The sequence below is a fragment of the Arvicola amphibius genome, chromosome 1 (assembly GCF_903992535.2).
Source record: "Arvicola amphibius chromosome 1, mArvAmp1.2, whole genome shotgun sequence".
NCBI lineage: Eukaryota > Metazoa > Chordata > Mammalia > Rodentia > Cricetidae > Arvicola > Arvicola amphibius.
The window spans coordinates 126,164,657-126,187,509 of NC_052047.1; the positions used below are offsets into that span (position 1 = coordinate 126,164,657).

The 22,853-nt window shown below is 40.9% G+C and overlaps 2 protein-coding genes across 2 annotated transcripts in view; one reads left to right on the forward strand and one right to left on the reverse strand.

Annotated features, from left to right (window-relative positions):
* The window catches only part of Hs3st4 (heparan sulfate-glucosamine 3-sulfotransferase 4), a 409,927-nt gene that overhangs the window by 93,285 nt on the left and 293,789 nt on the right, over window positions 1–22,853 (forward strand). The gene's annotated exons all lie outside the window — the stretch shown is intronic.
* Window positions 21,520–22,169, reverse strand: LOC119824192 (40S ribosomal protein S8-like). The gene has a single exon (XM_038344340.2). The coding sequence runs from the start codon at window positions 22,167–22,169 to the stop codon at window positions 21,543–21,545; it is 627 nt and encodes a 208-aa protein (XP_038200268.1). The 3' UTR covers window positions 21,520–21,542.

Genomic DNA, 22,853 nt, shown 5'->3' on the forward strand with positions numbered 1-22,853 from the left:
AGAGCTGACTTTAGATGGCTAGCAGTCCTGTGCCTCAGTTTACTTTCTGTTCCACTCCAATGTTAGTTGTTTCCTTCTCAGACCCTATCTCAAAGTCTGTGATACTTCACATTGTGCTTTTCTTTCACAGCTTTTCACTTCTGATTTTTATCTCTCTGGATCTGTGTCTTTTCTTCTTACCTGTTATTTACTTGTGGGGACACTGCATGTCACAGAATGCTTATGGATGTCAGAGGATAGTCGGCAAAATTTGATGATTTCCTTCTGTTATTTGGATTCCGAGGACTAAACTCAGGGTGTTGGACTTGGTGACAATCACCTTTACTTGCCAAGACATCCCACTGGCCCTATTTCTGCTTTGGAAATTCCTTTCTGCTTGGTTCTTAAGCCTCCTTCTCCTTTTGTGTGTTACATCAGAGATAGATGTCTCAAGAGGAAAACTGGTGTTGAATATTGCTTTTTTTCTTGTCTGTTATTTCCTTCACCTCTAATATTTACTCTTTAATTTCTTGTTAATCTGGCAGGCTTGAACCTAGTTTATGGTAACTCTAGTCCTGTGAAATTATTCACACCTCTCCTGGTTTGATACTTCATAACAAATACCCCTTTCCTATCCTCTTGGCTTTAAATTGACAAATGTCTAATGGAAAGTATCAGTATGGACCAATTCAGATTCATCTAAATAACTGACCTTAATATTCTTTTTGGAATTTTCTTTTGAAGTCTTGGCTACTACAGAAATACTGGTTGCTTTGACCCAAATGACTTTTAGCCTATCAGTGACATTTAGTGCGTGTGGTCCTGGAGAGTCACACATGATGGGCAAACACTCCGTCACTCACTTCTATACTCAGCCTTCTTTCTGTCTGTAAGATTTATTTTATTTGTAATTGTGTGTGTGTGTGTGTGTGTGTGTGTGTGTGTGTGTCTGTGTGTCTGTGTGTCTGTGAGTGCAGGTGCCCACAGAGGCCAGAGGTGTCAGATCCCTTAGAGATGGAATTGGAATCTTCTAACGTGGGTTCTGGGAACTGAACTTGAATCCTCTCCAAAAGCTGTGTGTGCTCATAATTGATGAGCCATCTCTCTAGCCCCTGTTTTTTGTTTTGAGATAGTCTTAACTAACTTGCCTTGACTGGCTTTGATCTTTATCTGTAGCCGAGGCAGGTATTGAAATTCTGGTCTTCCTCTTTCAGTCCCCTCAAGTAGCTGATATTCTAGACCTTTGCTTCCAAACTCAGCTTATTATTGGCTCATAAAATTGCTTTAGGTGGAAGTGAAGGTTCTCTATAGGACACTCCATTCTAGAAGAAAATTGTGTGTTACCTGGTTCAGGAATGTAGGTATCCTGCTTTCACATCTAATTGTGCTCTTCAGTATCTGTTTCATAATGCCTATGAGCAACCAATCATGGCATGGCCAAAAATAAATGACTGAAGACAACACTTTCTCATCTTTAAGACATAGAGAATAATTCCTCAGTTTACTTAGGAGTGGCCGAAGAATCACTTTGTGATGTAGGCCGTTTGTTTGTTTCTAGTTGCTCAGCCCCGAAATAACCACATAGAAACTATATTAATTAAATCACTGCTTGACCTATTAGCTCTAGCTTCTTATTGACTAACTCTTACATACGAATTTAACCCATTTCTATCAATCTGTGTGTCACCACGTGGCTGTGGCTTACCAGCTAAAGTTCCGGCATCTGTCTCAGACAGGGCTCCATGGCTTCCCTCTGACTCTGCCTCCTTTCTCCCAGCATTCAGTTTAGTTTTCCCCACCTAGCTCTGTTCCCCCATGTAGCCCTACTGGAGACAGATGCCAGAACTTTAGCCGGTAATCCACAGTCACGTGACAATACACAGATTAATAGAGATGGTTTAAATTCATATATAAGAGTTAGTCAGCCGGGTGGCGCACGCCTTTAATCCCAGCACTCGGGAGGCAGAGGCAGGTGGATCTCTGTGAGTTCGAGACAGGCTCCAAAAGCTACAGAGAAACCCTGTCTCAAAAAACCAAAAAAAAAAAAAAAAGAGTTAGTCAGTAAGAAGCTAGAGCTAATGGACCAAGCAGTGATTTAATTAATACAATTTCTGTGTGATTATTTTGGGACTAAGAGGTTGGGAACAAACTAGCGGCCTCCTTATTACAGTCTTGTTGATATGTATTGTAAGAGCTGCTGTATTTGGTAATGGTGGTGGCATTGGCAGTGGCAGTGGTGGTGGCAGTGGCAATGGTAATGGCAGTGGTGGTGGCAGTGGCAGTAGCAGCTGCAGTGGCAGTGGCGGTGGCAGTGGCAATGGTAGTGGCAGTGGTGGTGGCAGTGGCAATGGTAATGGCAGTGGTGGTGGCAGCTGTAGTGGCAGTGGCGTTGGTGGTGGCAGTGGCAGTGGTGGTGGCAGTGGCAGTAGCAGCTACAGTGGCAGTGGCGGTGGCAGCTGTAGTGGCAGTGGCAGTGGCAGTGGCAGCTGCAGTGGCAGTGGAGGTGGCAGTGGCGGTGGCAGTGGCGGTGGCAGCTGTAGTGGCAGTGGCGGTGGCAGTGGCATTGGCAGTGGTGGTGGCAATGGCATTGTCAGTGGCAGTGGCGGTGGCAGCTGTAGTGGCAGTGGCGGTGGCAGTGGCGGTGGCAGCTGCAGTGGCGGTGGCAGCTGTAGTGGCAGTGGCGGTGGCAGTGGCGGTGGCAGCTGTAGTGGCAGTGGCGGTGGCAGTGGCGGTGGCAGCTGTAGTGGTATTATTCTTGCTGCTGTCTCACTGGTGTCTCTTTACCATTCCCAGGATTCCTTGTATTTTTTTCATGTCTTTCAAGGCTTCCTCAGTTATAAGTTTTCAGAGATGCCAAAAAACTTCTTGTGAACTATTTAGAAGGCAGAGACTGGGTTTTATTGCCAGTGACGACTATGTAGTTATCAATGGATGACAGTTGGAATCTGAGTTCTTAAAAAGCAGTGTTAACCCGAATTGGTTTTAATTCAAGACTTGGGATATTGACTAGAAAAGGGATTTCAGTCTTGTTATCTTTTGGCTTGTGTGAAGGCCCGTCTCACTTCCTGTAGCTGAAGCACTGCTTCGTATAACTTGTTACCACAGGAGTGGCAGAGGTCATAGGAGATGGAGAAAGGAAGGAGATTTTTGATACAAGAGGATGTGAGTGTAAGGTGAAGTAGCAATTGAGAAAATTAGTCTGCTACTGTACTGCAGAGAAAGGCCAAGTTTGAATAATTAAACCAAAACAGGAGTAAAATACACCTTCTGCTTTAAAGAGGAAGTTGCGTTCAGACCAGATTCACTATCTCTGAGGTGCACAGCCCTTCAAGAACAGCTGATTGTTGGTGTTAGGTGGGTCTCCTATTAGGAAAGCTGAGATCCAGTAATAGATCAGTCAGTATATGCAAAGGTATGCTGCAGTAAAAAATTATCCCCAACTCTCAGATTTGCAGTCATAAGGAGGTTAACTTTTTGACTCATATTTTATATCCATTTTAAGTTTGCTACAGTTGTCTTACATTTTGCTGAATCTACTTGGAGATTTAATGATTTGACTACAGGGAGAGAAAGAGCAATGAACATACATGCAGTGACTCTTCACACCTTTATCAAAAACATTTGTGTGACACTTTAATTTCTATTTCATTAGCAACAGAAAATCTCATAGAGCTGTTGTTAGTGGAGTAGAGAAAAACAATCTTTTTGTATATGTTGTGGATGTATGTTTGCACGTGTTGGGTACATATGTGTACTATGCATGGACTTGTGTGCTTGCACATCCGAAATTCAGAGGTTTATGTCAGGTGTTGTCTTCTATTTCTCTCACTTTACAATAGAGGCAGGGTCTCCTTTACGCCCAGAGCTGACAGATTTGGTGAATCTAGCTAGCAAGCTTGCCCCAGTATCCCTTATCTTTGCTCCAGAGCATTGGGATTGCAGGTGGCCATGATGCCTACCCAGCTTTTTATGTGAGTGCTTGGGGTCTGAACTCTGGTCTTCTTCATTTAACAGCAAGGGCTTTATGCATGGGGCCATCTCCCCAGATGCCTAAGACAATCCTTTCCCCAAAGAGATGCAGTAACCGTTTGATCATATAATTTACCGTAACAATGGATTCTTGCACGGAGGAAGGGATGTGCTACTTGAGAGTATATTATTGGAGAGATTCTTCTTCTTCATCAGTGGCAAATGGAAATGCTAATTTTTATAGAGCTAGAGGTGTTTTTCTGCCCACACATCCCTACTCTGCAGCCTGACTGACATATTCTTACCCAGAGATGTTTTTATCATCTCATTTGAAATGCCGCCTGCCTACACTAGCCATGCTATTGCCCTTCTGCACTTCTCCAGCCTTTGCAGTGCAATTGTCGGTAGCTTGACACAACATCAGCAAATACAGACCCCCTTGATGAGTCCATGTCCTGTCATTGTGGTGTACAAAGAGCAGGAAAAGCCCACCTGTCTGAGGACGCCTAATCTTGAGAGTGGATTGGAGCCCCTTTTCCTTCTGATAGAGAACACTGGGACTGTGAGCCGAAATTTTTCTTATGTATATAGAGTTTGGGGTATTTGCAATCTTGATGTGAGATAAAGGGCGTTGTGAATGGGTACCCCATCACCGACACTCAGATTCCTATGTCACCTTGAAGGGCCATTTGTTTTTCAAACTCTGTATGTTTCAGGGCATCTTTGTTCCCTTGGGGTTTTGTAGGGCTCCTGTCCTCCTACCAGACTCTGACTCATGTGGTTTTTTTTTTTTAGTTAATAAGCCATAAAATAAGCCACCAGCTGTGTCTTATCACTCACATAGCTTAAGTAATATGTAATCTTTCAAGACAAAAGAAATTTCAAAGATTAAAAAAAATTAAATTACCTTTAATCCCATGGCCCAGAGATAAGCACTGCTAATGCCTTAGTGACTAGACCTGGAGTGTCTGCAGGCAGTTTTAACAATGCCACATTGTATGAGCTGCCAACCAGTTCCCTGTGGGTTCTGAAGTCAGAGGACCTGGAATCACAAGCTAGGCCGCTGCTCACTAACTGGCGGCCTTGGGAATTTACCAACGATCTTCCAAGTTTTCTCATCTGTGAAGTGGTCACTTCTCTCATAGGATCATTCAGTTTATGGGATTATGTAGTTTTTAGAATTCTGTGTGACATATATTAAGTGCTTAATGGTGTGACTGTATGTTTGATATGCTATTGAAGTTATTAAATACGTTTAAAGTGATTTTCCTGCCGGGCGGTGGTGGCGCACGCCTTTAATCCCAGCACTCGGGAGGCAGAGGCAGATGGATCTCTGTGAGTTCGAGGCCAGCCTGGTCTACAAGAGCTAGTTCCAGGACAGGCTCCAAAGCCACAGAGAAACTCTGTCTCGAAAAACCAAAAAAAAAAAAAAGTGATTTTTCTTTTGGTATGTAGGTTGTCTGTGCTTGCGTGTTGTGAGTGTGTGCCATGTACATGCCAGGACACATGTGTGGAGCTCAAAGGACAATTTCTGGTTTGTTCACAGACAGGGTGGGTCCCTTTTCTGATGTTCCCCACTGAGTACACCAGGTTAGCTGCTCTTGAGAGTCTAGGTTCTCCTGCCTCTGCCTCCCATATCACTGTCAGAGAGCAAGGGTTTCCTCAGTCATTGCTGCTTCTAACTTTTACATAGAGTCTGGAATTCAAATCCTCATATTTATGTGCCAAGTGCTTTATTGTTGTGCCATCTTTCCAGTTCTGATAAATGCTGTATGCTTGTTTAAGGTTATGTTAGACATATTCCCCTCACAATCAACATACATAAACCATCTCATAGTTTTTAATTAATAATTATATTGCAGTAGTATTGTATAACATAATTCTTTTTATTAAAATTTTTGATTTAGTTTGCATACCAACCACAGTTTCCCCTTCCATTCCCTCCCTTCTTACTCCTGCTCCACTCCTCAGAAAGGGTAAGGTCTCTCATGGAGGCCTCAACAAAGCATGGCATATCAAGAGGCAGGAACAAGCTTTCCCCTCTGCATTAAGGTGGAGCAAGGCTTTCCCACCATAGGGAGTGGGTTCCAAAATGCCAGCTCATACACCAGGGAGGGATAGATTCTGGTCCCACTGCTAGGGGTCCCACAAACAGACCAAGCTACACAACTGTCACCCACATGCAAAGGGCCTAGGGCAGTTCCATGCAGGCTCCCTAACTGTCGGTCTAGAGTCCCTGAGCTCCCATGAGCTCAGGCCCCTGTCTCTGTGGGTTTCCCCATCATAATCTTGATCCCTTTGCTTATATAGTCTCTCCTCCATCTCTTCAATTGGACTCCCAGAGGTTGGTCCAGTGCTTAGCATGGATCTCTGCATCTGCTTCCATCAGTTACTGGGGATACAGGAGCTATGATGTAGAGGTGTCCACTTTGGATGGACTCCCTATGACCTGTTGATCAATGTGCCCAGATTTTAAGAGCCAGAATACCAGGAATTCTGTTGTGAATCAGTGTTCCAGAAATGGCTGGATAAGCAAGACTGGAACAATGGCAGTTCAATAGACACATTAACATGGAATGAGTGAAGTTCTGTGGGGTGCCACCCCTAGATAACTACAGACAACTAATGACGACTGGAAGAAGGTGAATTACACTCTCTCAGGAATGAGTTCCCTTATTGACTATCCAGCACAGAGTGGTCGGTCCTGAAATCATATATACACAAACAACAAAAATGGACTTAATGGGTTGTATATTTGTATAAATTCACATATGTGTGTATATATATACATGTAAATACACACTCATACATATATATATATATATACATATATGCATTTGTATATTGTCTTAGTCAGTGTTCTATTGCTGTGAGGAGCCACCATGACCATGGCAACTCTTACAAAAGGAAGCACTTAATGAAAGCTTGCTTACAGTTTCAGAGGTTAAGTCCATTATCATCATGGCAAGAAGCATGGCAGAGCTGAGAGTCCTGTATCCTAACCTGCAGGCAGCAGGAAAAGAGAGACATTGGGACTGACTTGGGCTTTTGAAATGCCAAAGCCCACCTACAGTGATACACTTCCTCTAACAAGACCACACCCATTCCAACAAGGCCACACCTACTAATCCCCCTCAAGTAGTGCCCACTTCGTGATAACCAAGCATTTAAATATATGAGCTTATGGAGGCCATTCTTACCCAAACCACCACATACATGTATGTAATAATAATAATAAAAGAAAAGAAGATTGTAAATTTGATGGGGTTACATGAGAGGGGAGATAGTTGGGAGGGTGCAGATGGGAGGAAAGTGGGGGAAGTGATGTAATTCTGTTTTAATTAAAAAATGAATAAAACTATAATTTTTCATGAAAACTGATCTAGGAGGAATCTCTAGAATTCTAATTTTGTTGTATACTTTCAAAGTTGAAAGTCTCTGAGCATCTCCAGTGCCATTGCTTCTATTCCATTTTGTTTTTTTTTCTTAATCTTGTTTATTCAACAAATAGGAAAGTTGGCCGCATTGTGAAGTAAACTCACTGTAGACATATGGAATGTTAAAGTCTTAGCACTTTCCGGCTTTTGTATATGGAGGAGGATGGCCTCTTCCACTTTAATCTCTTGTCTGTTTCATAGTGTCTGCTTACATAGCTGAATTTTCTCTCAACCTCTCTTTTCCCTGTTTCTCTCTGGTAGAACTTTTTGACCTTGTGAATTTCTTAATTCCCAATGGGACGATAGCATCACAGCCAGGATGTACAGCTATATGAGGGAGAAAACTCTTTCCACTGTAACTGCATCCTGAGACCAGTGCTGTTTACGCTCTGTGTTTGTTACTGGAGATGGAGACATAGTTCTCCACCTTCTGTGTGCCATGGGATCTTAGAAGGTGCCAAGGTCCCCTGTGTCTTGCCTCTATTTCCTATGTAGAGACTTGATTCCCATCATGGTCACACCAAGAGATGACCCCTTCTAGGAGTGATGGATTGTGAGGAATTGGTGGTCTTAGAAGAGGGATGGGCTTCTTATGTCACGTCCCACCAGGCACCAACACAAGCCCCCCTGAAGGAGGTCGGCCTTTCGCAGTCACAAAAGCTGTCAGTGCCCTGGCCTTGCTTGGTCTTCCTGCCTTCAGAACTTCACAAATAAATTTCTGTTATTTATGAATTCCCTGATACAAGGCATTTTATTCTAACATCCCAGACGTGCAAAGATACCAGCTTGATACAGTGCGAATTGCTGGGGCTTGTACCAAAAACTTACGAGGATTGAAATGCAGCCTGAGCACCTGCATTCTGACGTGGCCTGGGGTGAAATCCTTGCTTAAACAGCCTGCTTTGAGGGCCCCTGTTATGTGCACATGCACGGGGAGATGGTCCGTGCTGCCAGAAAAGGTCTTGTCATTGCTTAGTATCATCTCATGTAGTTCCAACCCACCCTGTTCCACAGCAGTGTGCAGAGTATTGTTTACAGTGGATATGGACACGAATTTATGTGATAGGAAAGACATTTAAGTTGCTTGCTGTTAAGAACTTATGACAGTAATGAATCAAACATTCCTGTTGCTGTATGTGTGTGTGTGTGTGTGTGAGAGAGAGAGAGAAAGAGAGAGAGAGAGAGAGAGAGAGAGAGAGAGAGAGAGAGAGAGAGAGAGAGAGAGAGAGAGAGAGAGAAAAGGTCCTCTTAGAAGACAGTTCTTAAGTGGAATTGTTTCTAAGTGGTCAGACAGACATAAAATTTGAATTATTAGCCGGGCGGTGGTGGCGCACGCCTTTAATCCCAGCACTTGGGAGGCAGAGGCAGGCAGATCTCTGTGAGTTCGAGACCAGCCTGGTCTACAAGAGCTAGCTCCAGGACAGGCTCTAAAAAAAGCTGCAGAGAAACCCTATCTCGAGAAACCAAAAAAAAAAAAAAAAAAAAAAAAAATTGAATTATTTCATTGTTCTCCAGAAACACTGTAGTCAAGTCATATCCACTCTCTGTGTGTCAGAGTTCCTGTCCCCTTGTACCCTGGCAAAGACAGAGTGTGGCTGAGCTTCCCTGGGCACTGAGGAAGCACACAGTGTTGCTCTCACTTAATTTTAATTATTTCTTATCTGTGATGTTACATATTTTGAGTGATTTTTTTAAGCAGTGAACATTTTGTATATCATTTGGTTTATCTTGAATTCTTACTGTTTTGAAAGGCTCATTATTTAATTACAAGTATATTTACAATATGGGTTGCAATTTTTTTCAATTCATCATACAATTTTGTGGGCTGTTTGATGCAGAGAGAAATTTAATTCACCTTATATTTATGGATGTTGTTTTCCTCTTTGATTTTATGCTTTAGACAAACTTCCTCAAATCTGCTATCATGTTTTCATGGGGATTGAACCGAGGGTTTCATATGTGTGAAGCAAGCATTCTGTCTCTAGCTCCATCCTTGCTCCCTCCTTCTTTTCTTTTGAGATCCAGTCCCGCTGAGCCCATTCTGGTTTGACTTTTCTCTGGGACTCAGACTCTCCCTGACCTGCGACCCTCCCAGTTCTGTGTCTGAGTACCTGGGACTGTGGTCTTGCATGTCAGTTCTGGCTCAGCTCCTCTTTCGGGTCTTCAACAGATGGCCTTTTTTGCTCAGCTGCCGCACATTAGAAACGTTTGCAGACACTGTCGATAAATACTTAAAACCGTGTCCTCGGGAGGCTTTGCTTTCAGTGTTGAGAGACAGGTAACAAACAAAATGGTTAGCAAGCTGCTACAACTTCTTGATGCTAAGGAGTGTCATGGAGAAAACAAAGCAGGCAGGATGGGAATATTTGCTTAGATTTTCTTCCACTGACTTAAACTTCTTACAAATTTTTATTCATTTACAGATTATTTTGGAGTAAGACCCGTGGTATGGTTTAAATTGTTTTCTTTAAATTTATTTGCTGAAAACGTTGTTTCCCCCATATACCTTAAACACCAGCTTTAGGCCTACTACCTACTTAAAATTTGGGTCTCTTTTCCTTTTTTAAAAAAAATATGCTATTACTCTACCTTTGCTTTGATCTTAGACTATACCAGGGAATGCAGCAGCGTTTTGTTATTTCCGTATGCAATATTCCATTCCTAACCACCCTTAGTCCCCTGCCTCCGTTATTCCTTTTCAGTATCTTTTTAGGTATTCTGATCAGACTTATTTGCAGATGAATTTTAGAGTCATGTTGTCAAGTTCTATATAAAATCACTTTTGAAATTTATTTAATAATATTAAGTTTGTAGATTAATGCTTAAGGACTTAAAAATCAATGCAGTATTGAGTTGTCTCATCCAGCGACACGGCTCGTAGAGCATTGATTCTGCTTTCTTTAGTTTTCTCATCAGAGTGTTGTGAATATTTTTCATCTGGATTGTGTGCCTTTCTCTTCAGAGTTATTTCAAGGCGTTTTAATTCACACCTCTGGGTGTGCATTTCACCTGTGCCCCACAGTCTTGATGAAGCTAAGTTACTGCAGTGGTCTCAGTTTCCTCATTTGCAGAATTGGTGTAAAACCATGTGAGTCTAACTGTGATGCTCAGGAGGCTGAAGCCAGAGGAGCACTCTTCCCGGTCAGCCCGCGCTTCCCCCAGCATGACCCTGTCTGTTGGATACAAACAAGCATGAAAGGTTGCGTCCCTTAGAGATAGGGGGATGAGCTAGAGGCCGCTTGAACACCGACTGTGTTGGAGTCCGTCGTGGACGCAGTACTGTGAAGAGAACTTTATTTCCTGGGTTTTGTGTTCTTTCGAGAATTTCTGCTCTGTAATTTGCATGACCATATGTCATCTATAGAAAGCAGTATAAACAGCATTTGTAATTAGCTTTATCCTTGGCTGTTTCTTGCCATCAAGAAGAGTGTACGCTTGTCGTGCTCAGTCAACAAGGTGATGAGGATCGTCTGTCGTCAGTTCCTCTCTCCTCGCCACCTCTAACGTTTGAATTCTGGAAACCATTCTCAGGCTCTTTGAACTCCTGCCTCGGCTCTATCAGTTTTCTCTCTTCTTCCTCAGCAAAGCAAATTGCCCTGTGATTTCCTCTTACTTTACAGAGCCTGTGTTTCTTATGACTTCCTTGAGAGCAGAAAAGCAGATGGTGTCTCAAATTTCCTTGAAAATATCCTCATCTGTAGTTGTGTGTGATTCTTGGGTCCCTCGTCAGACGTGCAGGTTGTTTTCAGCAGCCTCGTGGGACCATGACATCATGCTTGTCGGCTGCTGCTGTTCTTCCACAGGTTCCCAGTGCCTACATCCGGTTACAGCTGCCTGCAGGTAGAGCTCCAGGAGCCTCAGTGGGTACCCTCTCATGCCTGGCTACCCTCTCACACACAAACACAAATACACATAAAGATAAAAATAAAATATTTGCATTTAACCCTGAACACAAGGGTAAGATCTCTCATTTCTTGACCACCTGGCATTGTGACTTAGCTGTTCTTGTTATGACTCTTATCACAGTGTTTCCTCATGCTGGAAAGGAGATGGCATTGCCTGGCAGCAACTTGAAGGTGTCTGTGACCTCACAAGTGTTGGTAGGGACCAGGACACTTCATCAGCTCCTCCTCCAGATTTGCTAACGATTATTACACTCAACTTCCTATTTATCGAAATGTATAACTAACTTGTCTTCCGTCGGCTTTTCTAGAGAAGAGATTGTTCTTGTTACAGCTTGGGGCTCACAGCTGTGTGAGACTGAGAATTCCTTTTCTCCTCTTGTAGTGTCTGAAAGGTAGGGAAAAAGCATCCAGGTGAATACCAGCTTGACTTCTCCATGTTCTATGGCTCATGAATGTGGTGTTCCCAGCAACAGAGTCTTACCATCAAGTTTGGGAGGACAACCAAAAGTGTGGGCTATGATCTGTAATGTTAGGAAGGCACATGGGGCCCCATTGGCCAACAATTGGAAATGAAGTCACTCATTCTTGGCACTTGGCTTTTTATTTACTAGCAAGTAGTGTCTAATGAGGGTGTTGACCCTCCATTATAGGGTAGCTTCATTTTATACCCCCCTATATATGGGGAAGAGTCTCCAGTAATTTTCTGTATGGCTTTCTGAAAGGCCTTTGGTGTTTTCTCTCCATGCTGCTTCTCTTGCTCTGATGTCCAGTGACTACTGTATACTCCGAGGCCCTTTTAAGTGTAATGTGTGATTTTAGCTTTTGCTTTAAGCTTTGCCACAGTTCTTGTTTTTGATAACATGAACATTTTACTTCTATAAGCAGAAACTAATGGTACATGTACTTTGCAAAGTTAGTCAACTCAAGCATGAGACCTTCTGATAGTGTCGCTGATTCCCCTTTAAGAACTGGATTCAGTTGTAGCCACTTTCTGGTAAGTTCATATTATTTTTTTAATTTTATTGAGATGGAATTCTCCTAAATCTCATCTGTTTATGGAGTATAATTCCATGATTTTCAGAGCATTCACAGTTTCACTATCACAGTTATAGAAAATCTTCATCATTGCAGAAAGCAGTCCAGATCTTGGCTCTCACTTCCTAACCGCCTATTCCTTGCGTAGGTAATGGCCAGTGCACTCCTCCCTCTGTGTTTGTCTAGCATGGATAACGCACAGGAATGGAATCACATGGTACTGATCTCCACGAACTTGCTTTTTCAATATGTAAATTGCTTTTAGTAAGAATCCTAAGCGATGAGTTTCCTTGGGATGGTTTCCTAGACATAGGTCATTTTACATTGTTCCTTTCACTGTCCCCTCCTGTCCTCCTCCATGTCCCCTCCTGTCCTCCTCCATGTCCCCTGCTGTCTTCCTCCATGTCCCCTGCTGTCTTTCTCCATGTCCCCTGCTGTCTTCCTCCATGTCCCCTGCTGTCTTCCTCCATGTCCCCTGCTGTCTTCCTCCATGTCCCCTGCTGTCTTCCTCCATGTCCCCTGCTGTCCTCCTCCATGTCCCCTCCTGCCCGTCTTCCTCCATGTACCCTGCTGTCTTCCTCCATGTCCCCTGCTGCCTTCCTCCATGTCCCCTGCTGTCCTCCTCCATGTCCCCTCTTGTCCTCCTCCGTGTCCCCTCCTGTCCTCCTCCATGTCCCCTGCTGTCTTCCTCCATGTCCCCTCCTGTCCTCCTCCGTGTCCCCTCCTGTCCTCCTCCATGTCCCCTGCTGTCCTCCTCCATGTCCCCTGCTGTCTTCCTCCATGTCCCCTGCTGTCTTCCTCCGTGTCCCCTCCTGTCCTCCTCCATGTCCCCTGCTGTCCTCCTCCATGTCCCCTCCTGTCCTCCTCCATGTCCCCTGCTGTCCTCCTCCATGTCCCCTGCTGTCTTTCTCCATGTCCCACCCACCTCTTGCTGGTTCCTTTCTTCCCTGACAATTACACCCCTATTGATTGTACACATTTTATCACCATCTCCTGTTGCCCCTCTCTGCTCACTTTAGACTCTTTCATTCCCTTTTGTACTCCGTTTTCCATGGTAACTAAGGTTGTTGAACACATTTTTGAATATTTATTGGGTATATTTCTTTCTTTGTGAACAGTATGTTGAATTTATTATTTTATTTATTGATTGAAATATAGTTTTTGATATGTAATTTCTGGAGTTCTTTAGAGATTCTCTGTATAGTTTTCTCCCTTCTGTAGTCTGTTTTTTCACTCTGTTAACCGTTTCTTTTGCTGTGTTGAACATTTTGAAGTCCACAAAGTCCCATTTTTCTTAATTTATGGGGTTATTTCCAGTGTTGTTAGAGTTCTTTTGAGGAAGTCCTTGCCTTTCTCTGTCTCTTGAAGTGTTTCACAGATATTTTTCTCAAGCAGATCTTATCTTCTGTTGGCTGAATTAGTTTTTACATAGAGGGAGATATTTAGATACAGTTTCATTCTCGGGTTGACTGTGTAGTTTGCCAACATGAAGAGACTGTCTTTTGTTGAGCGTGTGTTTTGACATAGTTCTCAAAGACTGAGTGGCTATGACTTTGAGGGTTTATTTTTGGGTTCTTTGTTCTGTCCCATTAGGTACATACATGCATGTCTGTTTTGTGCTAGTACGATGCTGTTTTTGTCTCTATGGCTTTGTCGTATGATTTGAGTCAGGCCGATAAAAAAGAAGCAACTTTCATATATGAGAGTAAATGTGTGGTGTATGCAGGTACTTTTTTGGATTATTTAACTTAACCTAATGTCCTTCATTTCTACCAGCTTTGTTGTACATTAAATAATTCCATTTATCTTTGTGACATTGGCATTTTAACTTACTCTGCTGACTTGGTGATTTATGCACATTTTTGTATGTATCACTCCATGTTTCCTCTTATTGCTATGCTGGATTCCATAGTGTGGCTAGAGCCCAATCTGTTTAACTGTCCATCTGTTGGAAGACTTCTTAGGTGTTTGCAGCCTTCTTATAGATAAATTTGATGGATGTTCATGAATATGTTTTTCTCTCCACCCCCTTCTTTTATTTTTGGTGAACATAAGCTTCCATTGCTCTTGGATAAATGCCTAAAAGTGCAATTGCTAAACCAAATGGCAGCTGCATATTTCATTTTCTTAGAAGCTGTCAAAATGTTTGCCTGAATTGTGGTTCCACTCTGCGTTCCTACCAGTGATGTATAACTGGTGCAGGTTCTCTGCAGACTCTCCAGGTCTGGGCTGGTTTCAGGTTTTAATTTTATAGGTATGTAGTGATAGCTCAGGCTGGATTTAGCTCGCATTTTGCTGATGACCAATCATGTTGAGCCGTCTTCCTGTGCTTATTTGCTATTCGTATGTCTTCCTCAATGTGCTCATATGTTGACCATACTTGCAATTTAGATCAATGGCTTTTTTTATATCAAATTTGAGAGCTCCCTGTTTTAGACATTTGTTTCTTATTGAATTTGTGATTGTACTTCACAAATGTTTTCTTCTCAGCTGCACCTTATCCTTTTCTTCTCTTAATAGAATATTTTGCAGGACAAGAAATCTTAAATTTTTTTGTGGTGCTGGGGGTCAAACTCAGAGCCTTGCCCAATCTAGGCAAGTGTTCAACTGCTGAGCTATATCCCAAGTCCACAGACTTTCATTTTGAGTAGGTTTATGAAATTTTTATGGTTTACCATTTTGATGTCAAGCCTATATATTATTTACCTACTAAGACCCCCATATCTTTTTTTCAGTACTAAAACCAGTTTTCTCTTATTCTGTGTGTATAAGTTCCTGTTCCATTTTTGCATTAGCTTTCTTTAAAAATGTATGTTTAAATCTGTTTATTTTGTTGCCTATGAATATTGACCCATTATCCCAACATCTTTTGTTGAAAACCCTACAATTTCTCTTTTAATTGCTTTCACGTTGTTTTGTCCTGAATCTCTTGGACATATTTGTGTGGGCCTACTGCTAGGCTGTGTTCTGTTCTGTTGAGTTATGTGTTTATCTTCTGGCAACACCACACTATTATTGTGGTTATATATGAAGCCTAAATGGGAATGATTCCTTTCACTTTCTTTTTCAAGATTGTTGTAAATACACGCGGGCCGGTGGTGATCATAAATTTTAGTGCCCCATTGTGTGCCTCTATGAAATCCTTCAGTAGATTTTGATAGGAATATTGCATCTATATATAACTTTTGGGAATTGAAATATATACTATGTTGAATCTTCTGATCTCTAAGTCCAGTATGGCTCTCCACTTATTTGGCTATTATTCCATCATCTCTGCTAGCATTTTGTGATGTTCTACATGCAGACTTTATGTAGAATTTATATTTTATATCTAAAAGCATTTTCCTGAAAGCAGCAAATAAAGGTATTATATTGTGAATAGGTGTTTGGGCATGTTCATCATTTGGTTATAGGCATGGGATTGAATGTTTATGTTGATCTGCCTTGCATTCTCTTGCTGAACACGCTAATTCTAGAATTTTCAGTGGGCTGGGATTCTGTTGCCAAACATATCATTTGTACACATGGATGGTTTTATTTCTTCTCCTTCTTTCATATAACATTTAGTGGTTCTTAGTTCTTTATTTAAGTGGCTAAAGCACTGGCACTATATTGAAACAGGGCAGTGAGAGCGGACAACCTTGTCTTGTTTCATAGGCCAGTGAGACAGCCCATGTTCTTCCACCAGGAAATATGAAAATGACGATAGGTTTATTTTCTTTTTTGGTAGGTAATCATTATCAGTCAGATTTGAATATCTGTTGTTTCTAACTTGCTGAAAGTTATTGTCATTAATGAAACTGAGTTTTGTTGTATTGTTCTGTATCTCTCTTTGGTAGCCCATTGATATGGTGCCTCACACTAATTGTTTTTTAAGACACTGTTGTTGTACAATAGGTTGTCTTCCACAAACTGAGAGCAGGAGCCCATTGCTGAAGACAACACTCACACAGCTCATTGAGAGGTAGAGCTAGTGCCTACATTGAACTTTTACTCCCTAATTCTACTGTCTGAACTATGAAGGTACTCTGAAGGCTACCAAAAGAGAAAGGTAAACACTAGCCCAAAAACCTTTGATCTACAGTCTGTCTGGCCTGCAAAGTATGCTAGGGCAGTGGTGACACAGGAGTCACCAACTGATGTCTGATGTAACGTAAGGCCAACTCCATGAGATGGAACCCACACCTGAAGCAGGTATGACCGAGAAGCAGAAACTAGGTGGTCTAAAGTCCTAGGGTAAAACCAAATACTACTGGTCTAAAAAAAGGCAATAAAATGACTCCTAGTGATATTTTGCTATGCTCAGATTGGTTTCTCATTCAGCCGTCATCAGAGAGACTTCCTCCTGCAGCCAATGTGAGCCAATACACAGACCCACAGCAAGACATTACACACACACACACACACACACACACACACACACACACGCGGGGAGAGAGGGGGGAAGGAGGAAGGGAGGGAGGGAGGGAGGGGGAGGAGGAGAGAGAGAGAGAGAGAGAGAGAGAGAGAGAGAGAGAGAGAGAGAGAGAGAGACCTTGGACATTCAACTCTAAATGAGATGTCTCCATCAAAATCCCTCCCCTCAAAGTTCAGGGAGCCCCATGGAAAGGAGGCAGAAGGACTGGATGAGACAGAAGGGATGGAGGACAACAGGAGAACAAAGCCCTCTAAAACATCTGAGCAGAACTCATACTAACTCAGAGACTGACGCAGCAATTACAGGGCCTGCATGGGGCTGCACCAGGTCCCCTGCATATTTACTATAGCCTTCCATTTAGTACAGGACTATTTATACTAAATTTATAGTGCTACAATTTATAGGACTCCTGAGTGTGTCAACAAGTGGATGTCTGCTGATTCTTGTGCTTGGACTTTTAAAACTTTTTTGTGAACTTGTCTTATTCAAGGTTGATATGATGATTTTTGTTCTTATATTTTATTTTGTTATACTTTGTCATTATCTTTTAGAAGCCTGTTGATTTCTCATGAGAGACAGAAAGGGAGTAGATACGGAGAGGAGAGAAGGTGTGGAGGAACTGAGAGTCATAGAGGGAGGTGAAAATATATTTAGACTATATTGTATAAGAAAATAATCTGTGTTCAATAAAAGGGAAAATTTTTAATTGTTTTTATTGAGCTATATATTTTTTTCTCCACTCCATTCCATTCCTCTATCCTCCCCTTATACCCTCTCCCATGCTCCCCATGCTCCCAATTTACTTAGGAGACCTTGTATTTTTCTACTTCCCACATAGATTAGATCCATGTATGTCTCTCTTAGGGTCCTCTTTGTTGTCTAGGTTCTCTGGGGTTGTGAATTGTAGGCTGGTTTTTCTTTGCTTTATTTCCCAAAGCAGCTTATATGTGAGTACATACTATATTCATCTTTTCTTGGTCTAGGTTACTTCACTCAATATGATGTTTTCTAGATACATCAATTTGCCGGCAAATTTCAAGGTGCCGTTATTTTTTTTCTGCTGTGTGGTACTCCATTGTGTAAATATACCATATTTTCCTTATATATTCTTTGGTTGTTTCCAGGTTCTGACTTGACAAATAATTTTGCTATGAACATAGTTGAGTGCATGTCCTTGTGGTGTGATTGAGCATCCTTTGGGTATATACCCAAAAGTGGTATTGTTGGGTCTTGAGATAGGTTGATTCCTAATTTTCTGAGAAATCGCTATACTGAAATCCAAAGCAGCTGTACCAGTTTGCACTCCCACCAGCAATGGAGGATTTTTCCCTATACTACACATCCTCTTCAGGATAAGTTATCATCAGTGTTTTTTATCTTGGCCATTCTTACAGGTGTAAGGTAGAACCTTAGAGTTGTTTTGATTTGCATTTCTCTGATGGCTAAGGATGTTGAGCATTTCCTTAAGTGTCTTTCAGCCATTTTAGATTCCTCTGTTGAGAATTCTCTGTTTAGGTCTGTACTCCATTTTTTTTATTAGAGTATTTGTTCTTTTGATGACCAGTTTCTTGAGTTCTTTGTATATTTGCAAATCAGCCCTCTGTCTGATGTGGGGTTGGTGAAGATCTTTTCCCATTCTGTAGGCTGCCGTTTTGTCTTGTTGACCGTGTCCTTTGCTTTACAGAAGCTTCTCAGTTTCAGGAGGTCTCATTTATTAATTATTTCTCTCAGTGTCTGTGCTACTGGGGTTATATTTAAGAAATGGTCTCTTGTGCCAATGCATTCAAGCATATTTTTTACCTTCTTTTCTATGAGGGTAAGTGTGACCAGTTGGTTTTATGTTGAGGTCTTTGATCCATTTTGACTTGAGGTTTGTACATGGCAATAGATATGGATCTATTATCATTCTTCTACATGTTGATATCCAGTTATGTCAGCACCATTTGTTGAATATGCTTTCTTTTTTCTATTTTCTATTTAAAAGGGAAAGTTTTTAAAATTTAAAAATATTCAAGAAATTTTAAGAAAAAATAAAGTACCTGCAATAAATCCTACTTGGTCATAGTGTGAAATTGATTTTGCACAATTTTGGATTTAATGATCTTTAGTTAAGAACTTTTGCATCTATATTAATGTGAGATATTTTGCTGTTTTCTTTCTTATACTGACATCACCTAGCATCTATATGATAATAATATAATTCAAATCATTCATAAGATGATTTAAGAAATTTATCCCTACATGTTCTCAAGATATACCCTCCTCATTTTTTGGAAAGATATATTATCCTATTGATGTTTATTCTGATTGAAGTGTGTGATAGAATTCTCCAGTGAAACTATCTGAGTCCAGAGATTTCTCTTTGGAGGAGAAGGAGAATATTGAAACTGTGAACTCAAACTCTTGGTTGGTTTAGAACATTCAGATTTTTCTGATTGACATTGAGGAGGTGCCTCTTTTTTCTGCATCGCTGGGGTCATAAATACAGAGTTCATTGCATTTTTTCTTTCTCATGACTCTAGTATCTATCTATACTGATATTCTAGCCTTTCTCCATTTCTGAGAAAAGAACAGGAATACAGTGATCAGGTATCCCTGTAGTTGGAGACAGAGTCCTTTAGATATATACCCAAGAAGGTTGGATCATGTAGTAGATTTATTGGAGGAACTTCCACACGGATTTCCGTGTAACTGCACTGTGTGCATTCTTCCCAGCAGTGAATACATGCTCTTCTTTTCCTACATCCAAACAGCATTTGTTGTCGCTTTTTTATCTTTGCCATTCTGACTGGGGTAAGATGAAATATCAATAGTTTTAATTTGTAGTTCCCTGATAGATAAGGATGTTGAACATTGAAAAAACGTTTCTCTGCTGTTTGTGTTCTTTTGGCAAGAATCTGTTTAGTTCCATGCCTGGAATTTTCAAATGGGTTCTTTAGTATTTTGAGTATGTATTCTAGATGCGAATCCTTTATGGGATGTATAGCTGGCAAAATCTTTCACCCCATTCTCTAGGCTGTCTCTTCTCTTGAATGATTGTATCCATCACTGTTAAGGTTTTTAGCTTCCTGAGGCCCCATTTGTCAGTTGCTGGGTTTAATGCCTGTGCTACCAAGATACTGTCCAGAAAGCCCTTTCCCATGCTTAGAAGCTAAAGCACACTTCTTTCTCCTCTAATGTTCAATGTCGTCTTCAAGTTCTTTAGTGTTTACAGTGTTCATTTTAGATTGGTTAGATTTATTTATCCCAAGGCAGTTTTTGAGTCTATTGTGAATGAAATTGTTTAACTGATTTCTTTCTTCCTTTGTTATGTGTAAGCTATGTGTTCTGCTGCTTTGGTAAACATGTCTATCAGTTATAGGAGTTTCCTTGTGGAGATTTTGGGGATTTTTATGTATAGAATCATATCATATGCAAACAGGGATATCCCAACTTCTCTCTTTTCTTTATCTCCTTCACATGTCTTAGTTTTCTAGCTAAGACTTCACAAATTATATTGAATAGGGTAGAGCGAGTAGACATAATTGTCTTATTCCTGATTTTAATGGAAACATTTTTAATTTTTTTGAGCATTTTGTTGGCTGTAGGTTTGCTGTATATTGCTTTTCTTATGTTGTGATAAATCCCCTATATCCATATATTCTCTGAGGCTTTTATTATGAAGAGATATAGTATTTTGTCAAATACCTTTTCTGCAGCTAATGAGATGATCATGTAGTTTCTGTCTCTGAGTTTGTTTATGTGTTGGATTCCATTTATTGATTTATATGTGTTGAACCAGCCCTGCATCTCTGGGATGAACCTGACTTGATAGTGGTGGATGGTTTTCTTTTATGTGTTCTTGAATTCAATTTTCAAGTATTTTCCTGAGAATTTTTGCGTCTATGTTCATTAGAGAAAGTGGTCTATATTTTTTATGTGTACATTTTGTCTTTATTTGGTTGAGTCATCAGTGTAATGCCAGCTTCATAAAAAGAATTTGAAAGCAGTCTTTCATTTCCTATATTGCAGAATAGTTCAAGAAACATTGATTTTAGTTTTTATTTTTTTGTTTGGCATAAATCCTCAGTTAAATCTATCAGGGTGTAAATTTTTTGGTTGGGAACTTTTTGCTTCATTTTGGTTTTTAATGAATTTAATTTTAATATCTGTATTGATCTTATTGCTAATGTGTTTACTTTGGTGTGTATCCTGGCTAGTTTTATGTAACTTGACATAACATAGAGTCTTCTGAATGAAGGAGTCCTCAAATAAAAGAATGCCTCCATAAAATTCCACTGTAGAACATTTTCTTATTTAGTGATTGGTGGGAGAGGGTCTAGACCATAGTGGATGCTTATGCTGGTAATCTTGGGTTCTATAAAATAGCAAGCCAGTAAGTGGCATCCCTCCATGGCCTCTGCATCAGGTCCTTCCTCCAGGTTTCTGCTCTGTTTGAGCTTCTGCCCTATTTGAACTCCTTCAGTGATGGACTACAATGTAGACTTGTAAGCCTTTCCTTCCCAACTTACTTTTGGTCATGGTATTTCATCACAGCAATAGAAATCCTAAGTAGTACAGTAGATTATATACACTTTAGAAATCAATCTATTTCTTATAGAGTTTCCATTTTGGTGTAATAAATATTTTAGAAGGGTATCTTTTAGCCCTTTGGATTTGATTGGTATGTTTTGCAATGTCTCCTGTTTCAGAAAAATTATTTAGTTTTATTAATTTTGGTCTTTTTGCCTTTTCTTTTGGTTATTTTTTTTTTTTTACAGAATAATAAACACCTTTATTACATGAGCTATGAAGGATGGTTTATTTGCCTTTCCGGGCTTTGATCTTCCTCAGATAGAACTCCAGCTCCTTGCCTTCTAGCACATAGCCATCTGCTCTGCCGCACTGGCCTGGTCTTGAGGCGATACAGGCCAGAAGCTTGCCCTGCTGGAACTGCTCCTCCAGAAGACTGCTGATCTTGGCGTTCTTTTTCCTTTCATCGTATTTCTTCTGAATTTTCTTTGAACGTTTTTTGTTTAATATTTCTTCCTCCTCAGGAGTCAGCTTGGCCCCCTTCTTGCGGCCCAGGGGCAGTGCATAGTGGGACTCGTACCACTGTCGGTACGGTGTGCTGTCAATAAGCACAATGCAGTTCTTGACCAGAGTCTTGGTGCGGACCAGCTCGTTATTAGATGCATTGTAGACAACATCAATGATCCTTGTTTTGCGAGTACAACACTCGGAACCCCAGGAAAAGTTCCCCACATCCAATCTTAGGGCACGGTACTTCTTATTGCCTCCTCGCACACGGACCGTGTGGATGCGACGAGGGCCAGTCTTAGTGTTAGCCGCAGGCCGTCCCAGCTCATACTTCTGCTTCTTGTAGTAGGGCTTTCGCTTACCCCCGGTCTTGCGGCGCTTGTGCAAGTTGTCCCGAGAGATGCCCATCGCTCGGCGCTGGCAGGAAAGAGCGCCTTTTCTTTTGGTTAATGTGACTAAAGGTTTGTCAATCTTGTTAAAATTTTCAAAGAAGCAACTTATTTCACTGATTCTTTGTATTTTTTTTTTGTTACTATTTTGTCCCTTATTTTGATTATCTTGTCTGTTCTGCCTTTTTTGGTATTGTTTGTGCTTGTTTTCCAAAGCCTTCATGTGGCCCATTTAGCTATTAATTTGAAACCTCTTAAAATTTTTTGATGTAGATACTTAGTTCTAAAACCTTCTCTCTTAGGGTTATATTTATTGTGTTGTCCTGTAGATTTTAATATGTTGTGTCTTTATTTTCACTCAGTTCTATGAATTTCTAATTTCCATCTTTATCTTTTTTTCTTGGTCTAATTTTCATTCAATAGTTTTTAGTTTCCATGAATTTGTGAACTTTCTGGAGTTTCTGTTGCTGGTGATATCTAGCTTTATTCTTTTTGCTCATAGAGAATGCAGGCTCTTATTTCAATTATCCTAAATATGTTGAGATTTACTTTGTGTTCTAATATGTGGTCAATTTTGGAGAAAGTTTTATAGGCTAATGAGAAAAATGTGCATTCTTTGTGTTTGGGTGTAATGTTCTGTTGATATCTATTAGGTCCATTTGAAATTCCAGTGTTTCTCTAGTTAGCGTTTGTTAGGATGACC